This window comes from Vigna umbellata, chromosome 7, assembly GCF_029865625.1.
Source record: "Vigna umbellata cultivar VRB3 chromosome 7, Vumbellata_1.0, whole genome shotgun sequence".
NCBI classification, from domain to species: domain Eukaryota; kingdom Viridiplantae; phylum Streptophyta; class Magnoliopsida; order Fabales; family Fabaceae; genus Vigna; species Vigna umbellata.
In genome coordinates this window covers 27560960-27580959 of record NC_142171.1, presented here as the reverse complement: position 1 = coordinate 27580959, position 20000 = coordinate 27560960, and the positions used below count along the sequence as shown (strand labels likewise).

General features: G+C 29.6%; 2 protein-coding genes across 2 annotated transcripts; both read left to right on the top strand.

The window, feature by feature from the left end:
• Positions 1 to 8599: 8599 nt before the first annotated feature.
• LOC124821835 (uncharacterized) lies at positions 8600 to 10875 on the top strand. The gene is made up of 2 exons (XM_047293781.2): positions 8600 to 8799; positions 10439 to 10875. Exons 1-2 carry the CDS (start codon positions 8677 to 8679, stop codon positions 10712 to 10714), a joined length of 399 nt encoding a protein of 132 aa, XP_047149737.2. The 5' UTR covers positions 8600 to 8676; the 3' UTR covers positions 10715 to 10875.
• A 4453-nt stretch (positions 10876 to 15328) lies between these two features.
• Positions 15329 to 19813, top strand: LOC148195623 (uncharacterized). The gene is made up of 5 exons (XM_088093871.1): positions 15329 to 15735; positions 16708 to 16868; positions 17157 to 17193; positions 17749 to 17851; positions 19515 to 19813. The coding sequence occupies exons 1-5, from the start codon at positions 15451 to 15453 to the stop codon at positions 19619 to 19621; spliced, it is 693 nt and encodes a 230-aa protein (XP_087949997.1). The 5' UTR covers positions 15329 to 15450; the 3' UTR covers positions 19622 to 19813.
• The last annotated feature ends 187 nt before the right edge of the window (positions 19814 to 20000 follow it).

The following is a 20000-nucleotide window of genomic DNA, read 5'->3' as shown; positions in this document are numbered from 1 at the left end:
AAATGGTTTGTTTTTCTACTTTTCTCTCAAAATTCAAATTGTCTTTCTTTTTCTTTTTTTTTTGTGTTTTTCATTGGAAAACTAATTTCTAAAATAAATTTATAAAATCAAACAAATTAATTTAGTTTTTTTTTTTATTTAAGTTTTGTTCTGGATTCGAGGAAAAGTGATTGAATGGAAGATTTGAAGATAAAATTTTTTTGTTGTTTATTTGAGTGAATTTGGAGATAAATAAGAGTGGATCTGGAAGTAAAATTTTTTAATCTGTCACATCAATCAAATCTTACACTAATTTTTACAAACTTTACTTCTAAATTCATTTTTTCTTTTCTTCAAATCCACTCAAATAAACAATAACAAAATTTACCTTCAAATCTTTTTAAATTGATTCAACCACTTTTCTCTAAATCCATGAATAAAAGCTTTTCGCAGCGCCTTACACCAGCGACGTCGAGTCTGTTATTTTTTGGTCACATTGATGAAGAAGAGCTTAAAGCTAGCTCCAATTGCAGCATTCTTTTGCTATCTGTTGTTAATGTTCCTTCCATTTCTGATTTCCTGCTTCAAATGCGCACTCGTGGTGCCAGACAATAACCACATTATCGTAATACTCTCAACGCTTCAGCTTTTTCTTGCTCAGATTTATTGATATTAAAATATTTATTGATTTTTCAATATTTATTAAATTGAATATGCTCCAGTGATGGAGATGTGTCCTCTTTCGATATGATACAAAAGAGTTGATGGTAGTGTTACATTAAATTTACTTAATATTATTTTTTGTTCTCTGCTTTAGTCGATTTTATTTATTCAATTTTTTTATTGTTTAATCTAGTCTTAATTTTTTTAATTTATGTTGAATTTAAACTTTTTATGACACAATCTAAATAGTTAAGAATAAATTAATAATGTGTATTATATGTGTGATTCTTTTAGTTTTTAATTTTTTTAATTTAATAATAATAATATACAATTATTTCTCTAATTTTAAAGCAATAAAGAATTTTCATTCTAATTTAAAAAATAAATTAGAATTTTCATTCTAATTTTAGAAATAAATTAGAATTTTCTTTCTAATCTTTATAAAATGAAGAAATTTCATTTCAATTTTAAAAATAGTGAAAAAAATTTCATCTGATTTTAAAAGTAATAAAGAATTAAACTTCTGACACTATCTTGATATGTGACACAATATTGACATGACACGTGGATAAATTTTTCTAAATTAAGAATAAAATTTAAATTTTTTAAAAAAGATTAAGAAATAATGGCACAATATTAACATGACATGTGGAAAAAAAATTTAAGTTAAGAATTTTTTTTTAAAATTTTTACAAAAGATTAAGAAATCACGAACGTGGCACACACAGTTCATTTACTATTAATGATTTAGACATCATCATGAAAAAAAATCAAATTAAACATAAATTACAAAAGTTGAAACCACATTGAACACTCGAAAAAAATGAGTCTCACATCAAACAAAGTCGATGAAAATAGAGACCATAAGTGATATTAAGCTTTGTTTTTTCTTCTAGCATGATGTTAATAGAGATTTTGATCTCGATAAATTAAGCATTTGTTTTTCTTCTAGCAAAACTAAAGCCTTTAACATTATAGACAATCATGATTGAATACAATTCTAAAAAATAATCTAAAGTGCAAAACGAGCCTAAACGAGTTGGACTGGTCCACAATGCTACCTCTAGTTAGTGTCAAGCTTACATCACGAATATGTGGACAAAATCATTTTAAGAAAAATTAAATAAAAATTAAAAAACTACTAACCGGCATGTATCATGTTTTTAAATACCATGAAAATGAATTAATTAAAACAACTTTTTAAAAATAAAATTCAATTGAAACAAAAAAATAAAGGAGCATACTAGTAAATAGACTTGTCAAATTAACCTATCTCACAGGACTTGATCCTAGTCCACATGTTGGGATCAAAAAAGTCCACAAGACTAAAAAATCCTTTATTAAAAAAACTCATAGGGCTAAATATCATAAAGTCCTATAGGTTAGGACCAACCTATGGGTCTTCTTTTAACATGTTGATTTTTTAATTCTTAATAATATTATAAAAGTTTTTTGATTAAATTAACATATTAGTCTAACTAATATTATAACTTAATCATATCCATTAGTCATGCATTCCCGGATCAAATTATGTAATTGTATTATCATCTAGTTTCTTAGTTTTTAAAATTTTATAAAATTGTGTGTATTTTTATTCAAATTTGATATACGAAAATGTTCGTATATTTGCACTATTTTATAAAAACAATAAATTATTTGATTTTTTTTATGGATGATTCTTTTGAGAGAAAAAAACTATTTCTTTCTGTTTTGAATATAGTGAAAAACTATGTATGGGATTAATCCATCTTGTGTTAAATATACACATTGTGTTAAATATACACATAGGGTTCTCTATTTATAATAGAAGAAATATGGGATAAACCCAAAATACAAATAAGAAATAATAACAAACTAACTAAAGATAAAAGATAAAGATAATATATCTAACCCTCACCCTCAAGATGATGCATACAAATCATATGTACTAAGCTTGTTACAAATATATTCAATTCTCGACCACTGTAAAGACTTAGTGAAAATATTTGTTAACTGATCACTTAAATTAACAAACTAGGTCTTGATATTTGTAGATACAATCTTTTCTCGAATGAAATAACAATTAATCTCAATGTTTTTGGTCCTCTCATGAAAAAAAAAGTATAACTAATATGAAGAACAACCTGATTGTCACATACAAGCGTCATTTGAGTGAAATCTCCAAATTGTAACTCTATAAGCAATTGCTTAAGCCAAACAAGCTCACAAGTGGCTGAGACCATAACTCTGTATTTTGCTTCTGCACTAGATCTTTCCATAATACTTTGTTTCTTACTTTTCTAAGAGATCAAGTTACCACCAATGGAGACACAATATTCGGATGTAGACCTTCTATCAAAGGAGATCCTGCCCAATCAGCATCAGAATAACAAATCACTCTTGTATGATTATTAGAACCATATAACAACCTTTTTCCAAAAGATTCTTTAATGTACTTTAATATAGGAATAACTGCATTCCAATGATCTTCATACAAGGAATTAAAGAATTGGCTTACCACACTAATTGAAAAGGAAATGTTAGGACAAGTAATTGTAAGATAATTCAATTTTCCAACTAGTCTTCTATATTTCTCAGGGTCTAACAAAGGTTCCCCTACTTTGGTAGAAGTTTAGTATTAGGATCTATGGGTGTGTCGACAGATTTTGAATTCATTAACTCAGTTTTGATGGCATACCCCCTAGCCATGGGCAACCACTTTGAAGAAGAGTTGAAGTCATCTGTGGAAGATAAGCCTAGACTCTATCTCTTGGGCTATCATGAAGCTTTTAAAGTAAGAATAATTTTAGGCCTTGTATTTTGGGCCAAGTAGTCTAGGATTTATTTAGGCTTTGTATTATGGGCCTAGTAGTGTATGATTTATTTTGGGCCTTATATTTTGGGCCAAGTAGAATAGGGTTTTGACCACTTAATTCAACAAAGGGCCAAGGCCCAATGTTGAGCAAAGTGGGATATAAATTTGGCTTAGTTGACCAAGAGATCAAAGTTTCATGTGACTTGGTGGACAAGGAGGAGTGGGTTGTCCATGCCATTTTTCATCATCCCTTTAGAGAGTTTTTCCTCCTAGTTAGTGGCCACATGTCATTCTAAGAATGGAAAAGATTCTCCAAAGGTAGTGGCCACATGTCCCCCTCTCATTGGAGATGATTTTTGCCACTGTCCTTCTCCTAATGGAAAAGATTTTCTCCTTGCTCTCTAAGTTAGCCAAGGTAGGGTTTTTAGGTCTAACTTTCATAAATTAGGAGCACCCTTAGCCTATAAATAGAGGTGTCTCCCACTCTTGTATTCACCTTTGATTTAGAGTATTGTTATGCTGCCTATTTTGTGTCATACTACTCTTATTAGGTCACCCTAGACTAGAGAAACCCAAGTGGCCTCCTCTAGCCACCTTCCTCCACGATTTGGCCCAACCTCTCTTAGTGAATCATCAAGCATCCCCTCAATCATCTTTAACCACACAAAACCTTGAGCTTAGCTCTCATTTCCACTAACTTCAGCAAACACTCACCCTTCACCCTTCACCATGGCTTTTTATTTAGATTTGGCCCAACCTAGCTAAGTAGATTTCTACCATTTGGTATCAAAGTTTAGGTTCTTCAAGAGCTAAATATCTTTGACTCTATCTTTGTGTTTAAATTTTGTGTTGTTCATATTTTTCCTTATTGTCTTGTTGTAGCTATCTTGAAATGATATACCTCACACCGAGTTGTACCAAATTGGTAAACAACATTACTAAATTTTCCAAACCAAGCCTTAAGAGATTGTTTTAGGCCATATAAGGATATGCGAAGACGACATATCAACCCAGAAGACTCCTCTTGAGAACCAAATCCTAGAGGTTGCTTCATATAAATTTCTTCTTGCAAATATCCGTTAAGGAATGTAGTTTTGACATCCAGATGATAAAGAGGTCATTGTTGAAGATTTGTCATGGCTATAAATAAACAAACATATGTCATCTTTGCCACTGGAGAAAAACTATCATAATCATCCAACCCAAAAACATTTTGTGTAACCTTTGGACACAAGACAAGCTTTGAGGCGATCAATAGTTCCAATGTATTTTTGACATCCAGGTTATAAAGAGGTCATTGTTGAAGATTCGTCATGGCTATAAATAAACAAACATATGTCATCTTTGCCACTAGAGAAAAACTATCATAATAATCCAACCCAAAACATTTTGTGTAACCTTTGGCCACAAGACAAGCTTTGAGGCGATCAATAGTTCCATTAGGATCAACTTTGATAGCAAAAATCCACCTATAACCAACAAGAGATTTTCCAGAAGATAATGGGACAATCTCCCAAGTTCCACTATTTTGAAAAGCACTTAGTTCATCTAGCATAGTCTAACGTCAACCAGGATGGACTAAGGTATTAGTAACAAATTTTAGGATGACCATAGAAGAAATAGATGAAAGGTGAGTATAAAAAGGTTAAGACATTCTATGATAACCTAAAGCAATATAATATGGAGAGGGATTACGAGTAGTGCCGTCAAAATGGGTTGAAACCCATGAGCTAACTCGGCTCACCACAGGTTTGAGCCGGGTTGGGTTGGAAAAAAATCCAAAATTTTTTATGCGAGCCAATTTTGACCCGTCTCACACGGGTTGAACCCGTGGTGGGTCGGGTTGGCTCACTAACCCACCTTTTTTTAATTAAATTAATTATTCAAATTCTATTTTTTTTATTGAAATCAAATTAATTATTCAAAACGCACAACCTTTACTTAGCAACAGATTTAACTCAAAATTGGTTGCATGGTTTTGAACTAACAGGTAACATTATTGTTATTCTCATATGTCTTTAATTATTTATTACTTTGTGTTTCAATATTATTAGTTAACACTATTTTTTATTGTATTGTAGATGGAGATAAAGAAGAAGATGCTTCAAGAGAGCATAATACTATGGATTTATTCATTCAGGACTCCAATTTATTAGATGGATAATATTATAGATTGGATAATTCAGGAATATATCATTTGTTTTATCTTGTTTTTAAACCTATCTACAAGCATGACAGTTTTATCTTGTGCTATATATTTTTGTTAACGACTATATGTAGTTTCTTGGTCAAACAATTATGTATGTCTCATTAAACTAAATTGGCAAAATTTTATGCTTGATAGCTTAGAATATATATAACAATATATTTCTTTTATTTCATTTTCTTTAATATCAATTGATCCAATTATTATTGTTTCAATTTGATCGATCAAAGTAACATGTTATAAGAATCTTAGAGTGACATTAAGAGCCAATTTGTGTGTCAAGTCTATGAGCATTTTAGCTCCAGATGTTGAATGATAAGTTGTATCGTTGAGCTCCACTTTGTGTGAATGCTTTAACATTGAGTAGTAGTAGGATATCGTTAAGCGTCATCTTTGTACTCCAAGGCTGGAACTGGAGGACGTTGAGTGACAGAAAGTGCCACTAAGCGCAAACTTTTGTAAGAAGAATGACATTGTCGTTGAGCGTCACTCTTTGTGATGGTTTGGTGTTAAGTGCAACATTTAAGCACCAGGTTCTTTGATTTGATTTGTTGTCTTCTTTGACTATTTGAGATAGATCTGTGATGAAACTGAGGTATGTTTATAATATTTTTTTATTATTAACTAAGGTTATGATATGGTTGTGGACATATATTAGGATGTTGTTGAAAGAATTTCAAGGAGAAATTATTTATGGTGGTGTTCTTAGAGTATGCACTGACATATGGGAGATCAGTAAGGAGGTATCCTGAATTCTAATAATTATTTACACTCAAATAGAGTAGAATGAGTTATGTCATGAGAGTCACAAGAGGTCCATGATACTGGACCATTTGGTTCTAAACGTGAAGGAGTCTAACCTTATGAGTAGTAGGGTGATAACTCCTTTGTCTATGATTCTACATAACATTAATACTACTATAAGTGCACGCCTAAAGTGAAACCTAATGTCAAAGGCATGTATCCAGATAATTAGGTCTAATGTCAACTATATATGATTTATTATATTTGATTCATGCTTAGCTTAATTTGATATGATTTAATTGTCTTAGAATAATTCTCTTACGCACTAGTTTACTTTGTCGTTTCATTTGTGTTTCTTGTGTTTTGTTTATCTCTTTTACGATGATCGCTTCACGGTGTGAACAAACGATGGATAGGTGTTGATGCGTCTTTGGTGAAAAACAATAATGATAAGTAATTTTCTTTAGTGTTTAGTAATTACTTTCAAGTTTTCAAAAACTCCAAATTATCTTACTTAGTTTATATATATTTTATTTTACGAATATTTATTTTATGAGATAATTATATTAGTACTATATATTTTCAAATAATATGTTAAAAGGAGATGTATAAACTTTAAATTTTTAACAAAAATTAGAATCAAAAGACTAATTAAGAAATAAAACTTTTTTTATATCATTTAAAATTAGAAAATAAAAATTTTCTTTTTGAAACGTTAAAATTTAAAATATTTAAGTTTTTGTCTATTTATTTATCATTTACAAAATTCAATATCACATTAATTAGTATTAATTATATTTTTATGTATTTTTTATTTTAAATAACTCACATATACAATTTTGGTATTAGATAAAAAAAGTAAAATAAATAATTATACAACTATATTTTATTTCTGCAAAATCAACCTTAAAAAGTTAGAGGGAATTAATAATTCATAACAGTTAATGAATACGCATGTAACTTCTTCAAAGATAAAACGTTAGTTATATACATATTAAAACTAATAAATTAATGCTTATTGAATATTTTTATATCATCATTAAAAGAAAATATTAAAGGAGAAAATTAAAGCATATTAAATGAACCAAAATATTAAAGTAAAAAAATAAATCATATTAAATGATCTAAAATATTAAAGGAAAAAATAGAGCATTAAATGCAAAGATTAATGAATTAACATTTTTTTTAAAGTGATCTCTTTTAACTATAAATGTATAACATTTAATATTTTAGAACATATTTTGACAATTTTTTAGTAATTATTTCTAAAAATTAATATATATATATATATATATATATATATATATATATATATAACAAACATTTTTTAATTAAACTTAATTTATACCAAGTCTCATAATTTAAATTTACGAAAAAAATATTTTTTTTATATTTATTTTCTCTCAGTTTTTATGTTTTTAAGTTAAGAAATGGTCTTAATCCTTATATATGTTATAAAAAATTAAAAGTGACATACATGTATATATAGATTAAGAAAACAGGTTTCTAACAAAAATTATAAAAAGAGTTTGTATAACTATAAATACCAAATAAATAATTAAACATGAAACTAAATAAATAATTAAATATCAAACAACTTCAAGCAGATTGAAATATTCTAATATAAAAAATCTTAAGAATTCAAAATAAATTAGAAGCCTTGTGTTATATAATATATAAATAGAAGAATAAAGATTTTTTTCACACCTACATTTACACTACTTTTATTTACTTTTCATTCTTTCTTTATTGAAATAATACAAAAATTTACATATTTTTACCATTTTATTTTTATAATCTGTATGATATAAAGGTAAAGGTGTGTCGTTGTATCAATTACTCTAGATAGAATGATTATATTATCTTCAGTTTTTAGATTAAAAATAATACAATGACATGTTATACTAACTCATTCGTAATTTATTAATTAATGTTGAATTTCTTTTATATATTTCTTAAAAAGATAAAAAAATAATAATTAATTTACCTGTTTCTACAAAAGAGAGAGAAAAAGGGGTCCACCCCACGGGTATCACTCTCTCTTTTTGTACGAATTTCAGAAAGAAAAAAAAGAAAGAAAAAAAAGTCCATCAATTTCCGAAAATGACACTGCTGCAACATCCACCTCAATTGCTTCAATACTCTTTCCAAGAAAAACAAAAACTTTCCACGCTCATTTTCTTGTCTTCTGTTTCTTATATAATGAGGTGCTAGCTGTTTTCATTTCTTCATTCTCATTTCTCTCTCTCTCTGTTCTCATCATCATTTTCATTCTCTCTGCTCTGAAAACATGACTGGGGTTTCTGAAAAAGCAGCTGTTTCTCTTGATCAGCTTAAGGAGATTATGAGTGAGTTTGCAAAGGAGAGGGATTGGGAGCAGTTTCATAGCCCAAGGAACCTCCTTTTGGCTTTGGTATGCTTCTCTTTCTCAACAAAAAAAAATGTGCTTTCATGGTGCTTGTCATTTCACCTTGCATGAACACTGTTTCTTTCTCTTCTTTTTCAACCAACCCATGTCAACTTTTGTGTTATTTTTCAAGAAGCTCATCCCAAAATTTTTACTTTTTTAATGTTATTTTCTTGAGGATTTCACTGTGTGTTTCTATCAAATTTGTGTTGTTTTGTTATTTATCATGGGTGTTTGAGTATTGAGGATTTTTGTTTTCCTCATTTATGCATTTGGGTTGAGAACACTGAAATTTTCTTGAAGTTGGTTCCCTTTAATGTTTTCTTTTCTCCATCATGGGTGTTTGAACATTGGTTTAGCTTAGGTTGTTTGTTATAGCTTCATTCATGCATTTCGGAACTTTGATTTTTTTTTCTCTTTAAAGTTGGTTCCTTTTATCTTGTGCTTTTTTTTATCATGGGTGTTTGAATATTTGACCCACCAAAGAATGTTTATGATCATAAGTTAAGCATTTGGAAAAATTTCTGTTTTTATTTAGATCCTCTTAATCTCATTTGTTCTTTACCATGGGCGTTTGCATTTTGAACCACTGAATTTTTTTTTCTTAAAGTTGGTTTCTTTTAATCTCTTTTATTCTTCATCTTGGGTGTTTGCATGTTGATCATGTTTGTGATCTTTATTTATGCATTTTAATTTGAAAACATTGTATTTTGATAAAGTTTGCACCTTTTAATCTCATTGTCAATTTAATTTTTTTTTTCATTTATGAATAGGGTGCATATATTCCAGGTTAAAAAGATTTATTAAATTGGTTGTGGCATGAAATTTTTTCTTTTACACTGAGACTTTACATAGTAGAAAGATGGTGATAGAAGTTTGAATTTTAAATTCAAAAGATTTATTATACCACTAAAATAATCATTTTTTTTCTATTTTAACGAATAAAATATGTTTTCTTTCCTCTTTTTAAAACAATTCTTTTATATTTGCCAAGATTAGTAAAATCACACTTTGCAAGCTGTTATCACATTGATAACATCTAAGATGAAACCCACACAATATATTCCATGCCATTCTTTACACATGGTACATTAATGTGTCAAAAAGACTAATGGAATATTAGGCAAAAAAGGAAAAAATGAATAAATATGCTTTTCTAATATATAAATAAAATTCGGACTCTCATGTATATTGAAGCTGTTATTTCAAGTTTGAGACATTTCAATTTTAATTTTAAAAAATCTGTAATTTTAGTTAATCCCACAATATTTTTATATATTTATTTCTTACGTTATAATTTCTTAAACCATTTTTATGGTGTTTTAGATTATAACATAATTGAACCAAGAAAATGAAATATATTAACAAAATTTAGAGATAGATTGAAATTGTGGATTTTTTTTAAAAAAATATTGAATTTTAAAATTAAACAAAATTAAAATTATGGATTCAACATAATGGTAGGCCAAAACTGTATTAAAGTCTTTATTTATTTAGTGTTTTTCTTTCTTTGATCACCTCATTGAAAGGGAACCAAATAAAAATAAAAATTTGATTTTTAAGTTGAAATTTCAAAGTTTGCCTTGCTCCAAAAAAGGGTAAGTTCAATTTTATCTTATTGATTGACTTTGTAATGATTCCCCAGGTGGGTGAAATGGGAGAATTGTGTGAGATATTTCAGTGGAAAGGAGAGGTTCCAAAGGGTCTTCCAGATTGGAAAGAAGAAGAAAAAGTTCATCTTGGAGAAGAACTTTCAGATGTGTTGCTTTATCTTGTGAGGCTCTCTGACATGTGTGGTGTTGATCTTGGCAAAGCTGCTTTGAGAAAGGTTGAACTGAATGCCATTAAATACCCTAAAAAAGTTTCTGAAAAAGAGCCTTCAATCAGCACCAAAGAAGATGAAAATTTAGAAGGTGTTTGATGAAATTGCATTTTGTGTTTTGGGAGGAACAGTGGGAAAGTGGTTTTGGTATATGTTCTTCTATAAAGGGTGGAGGCTATTATTGTTGGATTGGTTTGGTACTAATTTATTCTCTTACCTTTGGCATATTGAATATTATTGAACTGTGTTTTTCTTTTGAACATGTTTTAAGAGAATTCAATTTCACCTTTTTTATGATTTTAGTTTATTACAAATTACCTTAGGATAAAATTATAAACAATTCTTTCGTAGATAAGATACTTTTAATTAGGAGGGTAAAAAACTATTTTTGTGTTATTTTTAAATTAAATATATACTTATTTAATTTTTATTGTTTATAAAAGTTTCGTAAAATATTATTTTTATTAAACAGCATGTAAAATGTTTATTATGTGATAAATATAATATTCACGATTTTTAGAAAGATATTTTATATGATATCAGTACGTAAAGTGTTTATTATTGATTATTATATGATAATTGAAATTTTACAACAATTATAAAATAATATTCACGAATGCAAGACAAAATAAATATATATAATTTAAGAACGGAATATAATGTAAGGATATATGAATTAAGAGAGAAATATTAAAAGCAATTTGAAGATGAAAATTTAATTTAATCAATGGAGAATATGTATAAATATTGTTAGAAAGAATACTTTTATCAATATTTAGTTGGAGTTTCATGTAACATATCATTATAAAATTACTAAATAAAATACTATAGAATTGAAAAACCAAAACAGTTAAATTCATATATTTATCCAAAATAATAATTATAATAATAAAATATATAATTAAATGAGTATCTTTTAAGAATTTTTATATAAAACAATTACAAAATAATAAATATAATAATAAAATATATACAAACCATATGTGGATCATAGTTTTTCTTTTTTAAAAAGATTTCCTATATAAAACAACTACAAGAAAATTATAAAACTACTTAGTAGTATTTTTGTCTTGCAAGGAATATCATCATTTAATTCTTTACTCACACTAATATAGTAAAAGAAACAAATAAAACATAAGAAACACAAAAAAAATATCAAGGGTAAGCTAATATAAGAATTGTCCTAAGCTATTTAATTATATCAATTATAAATTAAACATGTATAAAATACAATAACTCATATATATCTACACAAATAATTGACACTAGACTCAATTATCCATATATATGTCTTTGACATTGAACTTTAATGTAGGTGTGTACTTGTAGTAGTATTCATGCTCTCTATAGTCATAGACAAAGGAGTTATCACCCTACTACTAACAATATTAGTCCCCTTGATGCATAAGACTAAATTGTCTAGTAGCTAGACCTCCTATGACTCTCACCACATAACTCATTTTACTCTATTTGAGTTTGAATAGTTATTAGAGTTCAGGATACCATTTTACTAACCTCCCATATGTTAACAACGCATACACTATAGATCATCACCATAAAGAATTTCTCCTTGAAATTCTTTCAACACCATCATAATACATGCCCACGACCATATTATCACTTTAATCAAACACAATATTAATCATGAACATACATAAAGTCTATTATAAATCTATTTCAAACAGCAAAAGCAAAAGCAAACAATTAATAAACGTGCTACACATTGTGTCAATCTTGGTCAATCACGTGTCGTAAATAAAAGAAAATATTGAGCTGATCTTACGTGTGGAAAATAGGCAGTAATATGTGAAAAATATTCAGCCGATCTTGTGCCAAATGCAATAAAAAAATGTGGAACGCAGCTCATCTTTTAGCTAAGAACAACATATAACTAGATAATTTAATAACTTATTGAACTTATAAAAATTACTAACATTCAAATTCAAAAAGTTTATGTATTTACCTGACTTAAATCATATTGTTATGGTTAAATAGGTGAAATTCATTGACAATGACTTTGTAAAGTAGTAGAAGCCACCACAAGTACACAACCTGTCATAGCTCTACATTCATTCTAAGTCCGGACAGTCCAGTTAAATCATGGTCATGCATAAAATGTTTTATTATTTTGGTGTGATATGTTTCTCTTGTGTATGAAGTTTAAGTGTTCATATATATATATATATATATATATATATATATATATATATATATATATATATATATATACATTTTGTGATGATCACCTTAATGGTGTGAGTTTAGGAAGACATTCTTTACCGTTGTTCCAGCAAGAAGTGGGGGTGAAACAGTTGGGAAGTCAGATGATTTTACGAGTGTAAATCTTGACTCCCATAGGTTTGTTTTATTATAGTGGCTGCATTATCATATATGTAATATTTAATTTTAGTAGTATTTTTACTAAAACTAAAATGGAATGTTACAATTATTCAATATAAAGAAAATATAATTTTTAAAAGTATAAGTTAAAGATGTTATAGGTAGATTATTTAGAAGGAAAATTTAATGTGATTTTATTATTTGTTTTAATTAAGAAAAAATTATACTTGTAGATAAATAATAATATATTTTGTTTGACTTTTACATTTATATTTATGTACATCACAATATTTATAACATAGAAAATTGCATTATCAAAAAATGTATTTTTATGGGGTTTTTTTAATTGTGTTATGCGTTTCTCTAAGTTTTATAAATGATTTATTCTATAAATTTTTATTATTATTTGTTTTTGAAAACGTTTGATAAATATTTAAAGATAAAACTTTTTTTTAATACTAAATAAGTTGTAGAAAAAAAAGAAAAAAAAGTATAATTAAACTTACTTTGTGCCAGAAAAAAGATAGAAAAAATATTTATATTTATAATTTTTTTAATAATATAAATTATCTTTTGTAGATAATAGGAACTCAGCTCTCAGCTCATTCTTTTAAAAATAAATTGGTTATATAAATCGAGTTTAATATAAAACATATAAAAAGTAAAACAAAAATATAGTTTTATTTAACAAGTCTAAATACACTTGTTAACACCCTCCAATACCTTAGTTTCATCCTAACTATCCTACTTTCCATTTTCAACCCTTAAAATCCCTAAAATGGACTAAAACTCAACTTATGAAGGCATTAAAACTTTCATAACATATTTTACCGGTTTTAGCACATAAACAATCCTAATAGGTATAACAATAGACCTCCAACCTGCCAAAATAGTTTATACTCACTACTCCAAAATCTCACTACTCAAAACCTCGTTTTTACTCCCAAAACACTTGAAAACTTCAACTAGAAACTCTCCTTTTTGCTACAAAATAGTTTTCAACCATCTAGCCTTCCTAACAAGTTCCAATTCACCTCATGACAACACCTAGACAATAATTTCCTCACATCAACCCCAAATTCTCAAACTCACACCTTCAATCCCCCATTCTAGGCATAAAACTAAAGAATTTCACCATTTCTCATCACAATCATTTTGAATTCAGTTTCACACAACAACACAACTTCATCACACATATTCATAACAACATAGAACATCAATTTCACATTATTACAATCACAAACACTTCATAATATCAACTATCATTATTTATACCTATCAAATTCTATACTACCATTACAATTTCATCTAATACATCGTATTATTCTTATAGATTCTATTTTAGTATAAACAAACATAATTTAAGACAAAACTAGCTTCCCTTACCTTGTAATAAACTATCAAATTTAAAAAAACGTTCCATCAATTGCTTGAAATATAAGGAATCTCTAAATGAACCTATGAGATACCAAATTGGAAACGGACAAAATTCTTAAAATTGTAAATGTACCAAGAATAACTAGAAGAAACATGATTATACATGTAACAATACAATATTCTTCTAAAAACATATTTCTAAAAACATATTTCTAAAAACATATTTCTAAAAACATATTAGAAACGAGAGAGGAAAAATTTGTCTTTTCTAATTTTTTATTTTTTTTTGTCTTTCATTTAGCCTTCTTTTTATTTAAAAGAATTCATTTTCGTCATTCCATTAAGTTGGTAAAGGTAACTACTTGTTAATTTCTATTTTTTTTTCATTTCTTTTGTAGTTTTCTTCTCTCTGACTTCCTTGCTGAAGACTTGACCTTACGATCTCTTTCTCCTGTCAGTGAGGTTGCTATCTGGGGCGTGGGTCGTGGACGAAGACTGATTCCATTTGTAGACTTTGCTGGTTGCTTCGTCTTCTCTCATCTCGCTGATGATTGTAGCGGTGGTTGTGGTGGCAGAGAAGCTCTCGCTCATGTTGCATGTTTCTGAGAGCTAGAAGATAAGCTCAGAGAGTTCTTTGATGAAAGTTTGGTTTCAAAAATGGAAACTGGGTTCTGAAGGAGAGGCTAAAGGGTGCTTGTTTTTTGTGTCAAAATTGGACCTTTCACATATTCGTCTATGAGAGAATTTCTTTCAAGATTCCTATGATATAAGTTGAAAGGTTTTGGAACTCAACACAACAACAAATGGGAGGCAAAATATTTATATTATTAAAAGCTCTAATTAAATTCTTCCAATTTAATATCGATTTAATCTTTTGTAAATAGTTGTGTGTTCCAAGTGACAAGAAAGAATAAAATCGATTTTAATTTACAAAATATAAAATGAAATTAAATAAATTATATAAATTTTGGTATTATAGAAGTAATTTAACCAACAATTATGCAAAAAGTAATAAGAACATATACCACTCCTGCACTGAACCGAACTAAATAACAACACTAGAAAGAAAGCCACTGATAAACCTTATTTTTTTTTTTGCTCTTTTTGGTTTTGTTTCGATGGTCTCTGTCGCGAAACGGTTTCAGCTTCGGCCACTGACGATGCCGTTTCTCCTCGGGCAGCTCCGGTACGCTCGAACGCGGCCAAAGTCGCCACCGGTGGCACTGAGGAAAACGGAGGAGCGGTCGGAGTGGTGGGCGGTGGACGGCGAAATGCACGAGATCGGCGATCACGTGCCGCTACGTGAGCGCTTCGTGATCCCCCGAGAAAACATCCCCAACAAGCGCCGCAAGCAGCTCAGAGAACAATTCATGCGCCGAACACGCCTCGTTCTTAAGGAATCCGTTAGTCCTTTACCCTTTCTCTCGATTTTCTGTTATTTATTTTATAATTATATATTTTTTAGGATAAAATAGTTAGGTTTTGCTACTTTTTTGTGTTTTGGTCTTTACAAGATTTTTAGTTCTTACACTCATGGTTTTAAATATTAGTCTCAATTCTGGTTGCAATTTTGTCATTGTGGACAGATATTGTGGTTGTGGAGACTTTAGAAGCCTTGATGCAACTCGAGTCAGTTGTTTTAAAATGTAGGTTTAGAGTGTATTTGAGTTTTACTTCCGGGAACTGTTTTTTGTAATTTTTCAAATGCTACTAAACAAGTTGCTAGATAGTTAGTGGAGGGTGGTGCAAGACACAAAGCAGGAGTGGAATCGAGGGAGAGGTTGAATTCGATGAAATTAGACCAAAAGTGAGAGAATATTTCTTAGCTGATTCTATTGTTTTGTTTTCGGAACACTTGTTTTTGGTTTTTTGGAAGCAATGTGCAAAGCTTAACAGATTTTGGATGAGAGATTGATTGCCAAGTTGTCTGACATTATTTTGGAAAAGTAGTTTTTAAAATCAACAGGTGAGAAATGAATCAAACAAACCCTTAGTTTCCATATGAAGGGTTAAAAACTTGTGTAATGAAATAAAAAAATCATTTCATTTTGTTAAATGTAGACTGAAAATGAATAATTTTTTTTATAGGTATTGAAACAAGATATTGTGATATTTTCACAGACCATCAACGTATTTAAACCTAAGACATTGTTATCCCATTTGTTTTTTTGTGTTTTTCAATTTGAATTTTTATAATAAGAAGTTGCATTACATGGTTATTGCCTTGCTTAATATGAGCGAAAATGAAATGGATATTATAATTCTGTTGCATTGTTGACTTGGTAGTTGTTGTCAGTTTATGCTTTTTTTATGAACAAGAAATGTAAAATTCAAAATCATGATTGTTGTCTAACTAGCTTGCGTTGTATTGAAAGGAGCATGATCCTTGGTGTAAAAGGTACATGGAACTGTATAATGAACTTAGAGAAAACTGGGAGAGGCTTTATTGGGATGAGGGTTACTCCAAAAAGCTTGCTCAGGATCATGCGAACTATGAGTCTGCTGAAGATGATGATAGGGATTTCTCCCCATACAGGTTTGCCTCCATTATTGATTCTTTCCTCTTTTCCTTGCTTGCCAAGACCTATGACTGCTTTTGTCTTGGGAAAATGATATTTTTCTTGAACTGTCACTTGCATGAAGCTGAGGACTGAACTGGTCATCTTGCACAGTTTTATTCAAACAATTATTCTTTTAAGATTCTGAAGATTCTATTTTTGTGTTAGCTATCTTATTATGGTTCTGAATTTTCTGTTTCAAAATTTTGTTGGGGGCGAGGGAGATGCTGTCTAATATTAGTGTTTTCTGCTATATGGCATTTCAGGAGTAGAAGACCTCAGCCTCAGATGGATTATAGTAAGGTACAATGATATAAATATAGTATAGAAGTTGCCTTTTTGTCTTGCTTTTGTATATATCTTTGATTCTAAGGATACTGTTCCACCATTAGTGAGCTATGCAGAATAAAGTGCCATCAGAAATAAATTGCATATTGCCATTTTGTATTACATAAAAAAAAAAATTCTTTTGCCTATATTGAAGTTTGCCGATTATTAGGCTTTGACTGTTGGAATTTCAACTCAAAAAGCCCTGCATGAGAGTTGAGGGATCTTATTTAACATAATCCATGATGGGAAAAGAATTATATAAATTATAAATTTGTTCTTGTTGGTATCCAGTTTTTAAGGAATGATACACAGGCCATCTTTTTTTGTGTTAACTGGGACAAGTTCCCCTGTGATATTAAAACACTGTTATTATCTTCTGCATCATTTGATTTTCACTTTGCTTTTAGTTGACTCTAACTCAATCTCCCATTTTAGATCTATTTGTTTGAGATAGCTGTAATCATTAAGATTGAAATGTTTAGTATACGTTTATGATACTGTCTCTTTGATTATTGGATTCTCATTCAGGACCAGACTTTTGGAAGAAACAGACAACCTGATAACTTGGAGAAAGTTAGCGTTCTTCGGGATAAATTTGAGTATGACCGAGAGAGAAGAATGAGAGAAAAAGGTTAGTTTCTAGACGGTTACACACCATTCTGAAGTCTTGTAATCCTCAATGAAATATTTTTGTGAAATTCTTTAAAATGGAAAACGCATTATACAGTAGCACCGGTATCTTTTACCTCATCATGGTGCAGAACCATTCTATTTCTTGATTTTTTAATGTTGAACATGCTGAGAGACTAACTAGCCAGTGTGCCTGAGTATACTCTGTATGTGAGTTTTCAGCTAGCTCAGTCAGTGGGTTGAGTTTAATGGGGATGTTTTGCTAAATGTGCCATAAATCAAGTTAATGCCAATCCTTAACGGAATCTAGTAGAAGACAGAAGTATCTCAAACAACACGACTCTTGTTTACCAGCCTGTAAATTGAGCTTTAGGTTTTTTGTCTGATAGTTGATTATGTTTTGTTCTCCTTCTGATGAGGATCAACCAAGGAACACGGACTTTGAAGCACAACAAGGACTTGGTGAACCAATGACAAAGGCAAGCGCTAAGAAAACCAATGAAGCCCAAATTGGTTCAAATTCACATATGAAAGACTTGAAGCCCAAATTGGTCAACTACTTAATTCGATTTGAGGAATAAAGATGATGGATGGACTAATTTACAAGACAAGACCCGTTTTCTATTTTTGCTTTGCATTTTTATTTATTCCAATGTAATAGCTTCATATGGATCTTGATGTGTTTTGGGTCAGTTTTATTTATTTATTCCAATGTAATAGTGTTCAGTGGGGCTTTTATTCTGGTGGATAGTGGGAATTAGTTCCTATTAGATATTTAATTTAGTGGGAATTAATTATCCACCAGAATAAAACCCCACTAACTATTATAATGGCTCATGAAGCATGTGGAAAAAAAGGAAAAAAAAGCTGACCCAAAACATACCAAAAGTCATGAAATAATTACATACAAAATTTGAAAGGAAAAGTAGAAAATGGGCTGTCTTGCAAATCAATCCATCCATCATCTTTATTCCTCAAGTTTAAGTAAGTAGTTGACCAATTTGGACTTCAATTCTTCTATATGTGAATTTGAACCAATGTGGATTTATTTGCTTTCTTAGTACTTTTTCCCTCGTCATTGGTCTACCAAGTCCTTAGCGCTTTAAGGTCCCAGTTCCTTGGTTGATGCTCACCACTTAGGCTATATTTTTAATTTAAGAGAAGCTGGTCAATATGAGAAAAATCATCTCTATGAATATGCTTAAATCTCTTTCTTGGTATTCTAATTGTCAATAGCAATTTAGAGACCAAAAATAGTTTTCTATATAATTCTTTTTCTGAAACAATCATATCATTTGTGCTTCAAATTTTGTACTGGAGGAGCAATTCAAGTGAATACCACTATCCAATATATTCTTATGTTTGTACATAGCAGTGATGTCAGTGTGTTTTACAAAAGACTATTTCACCCTTTTATATGTGCTGTAAATCCTCAGTCATCAAAATTTAAATCTAGCAATTGGTAACGAAGAAATTATTCTTTCAAATCACGTATTTTAACTATCGCTAGAAATGACCGTGTGATGTGTGAAAAATCTCAAGCAAACTATCTTCTGCTTAAGTTGCAAATTGTGTTCTGTTGGTTGTTAGATTCAATTTTCAGTACTTTTCTCTTTATACATATATACTTCACTTATCATTTATCACTATCTACTTCATGGCAGCATTTGCACCCATGCATGGAGGATCTGTTCCTGACTCTCATGATTCTAACCGTTGGAACCAACCGCTAGATACTGATCGATATTTTAGCCAAACAGAAAGGCGTTGAAAGAACAATATTGTAAGGGATAGTGTAGTTTTTCTCCCACTAACTCAATGCTATATATGATGCTCTGCCAATATAACTAGTGTCAGGAAGTGTTTACAGTGAGGAAAACGTTTTTATTTTTGGTTTAAAGCTCATGTAGGAGTTGTGCTCTGAACAGATGTAATGTATTAATGCACTGACATTTACCCTGCACTTCTGTGTCTCAAAGTTTTGACTCTAAGAAGGTTATAGAAAATTGGAAGTAGCATGAAATGAACCTGGTGAAATTTTTTATCTGATAAACTGATTTAATCTGTATATATTTTCTTTTTGCACACCTCTCTGTTGGCTTAATTGATAAAACGTGCATACTTCACAATCCTCTTCCTGGTGATGTTGG

Excerpts from the sequence above, each read along its gene's own strand:
- LOC124821835 (XM_047293781.2), top strand. The coding sequence starts at position 8,677 with ATGACTGGGGTTTCTGAAAAAGCAGCTGTTTCTCTTGATCAGCTTAAG. Across the intron at positions 8,800-10,438 it reads GGAACCTCCTTTTGGCTTTG|GTGGGTGAAATGGGAGAATT; the intron begins GTATGCTTCTCT and ends ATGATTCCCCAG.
- LOC148195623 (XM_088093871.1), top strand. The coding sequence starts at position 15,451 with ATGGTCTCTGTCGCGAAACGGTTTCAGCTTCGGCCACTGACGATGCCG. Across the intron at positions 15,736-16,707 it reads GCCTCGTTCTTAAGGAATCC|GAGCATGATCCTTGGTGTAA; the intron begins GTTAGTCCTTTA and ends TTGTATTGAAAG. Across the intron at positions 17,194-17,748 it reads CTCAGATGGATTATAGTAAG|GACCAGACTTTTGGAAGAAA; the intron begins GTACAATGATAT and ends ATTCTCATTCAG.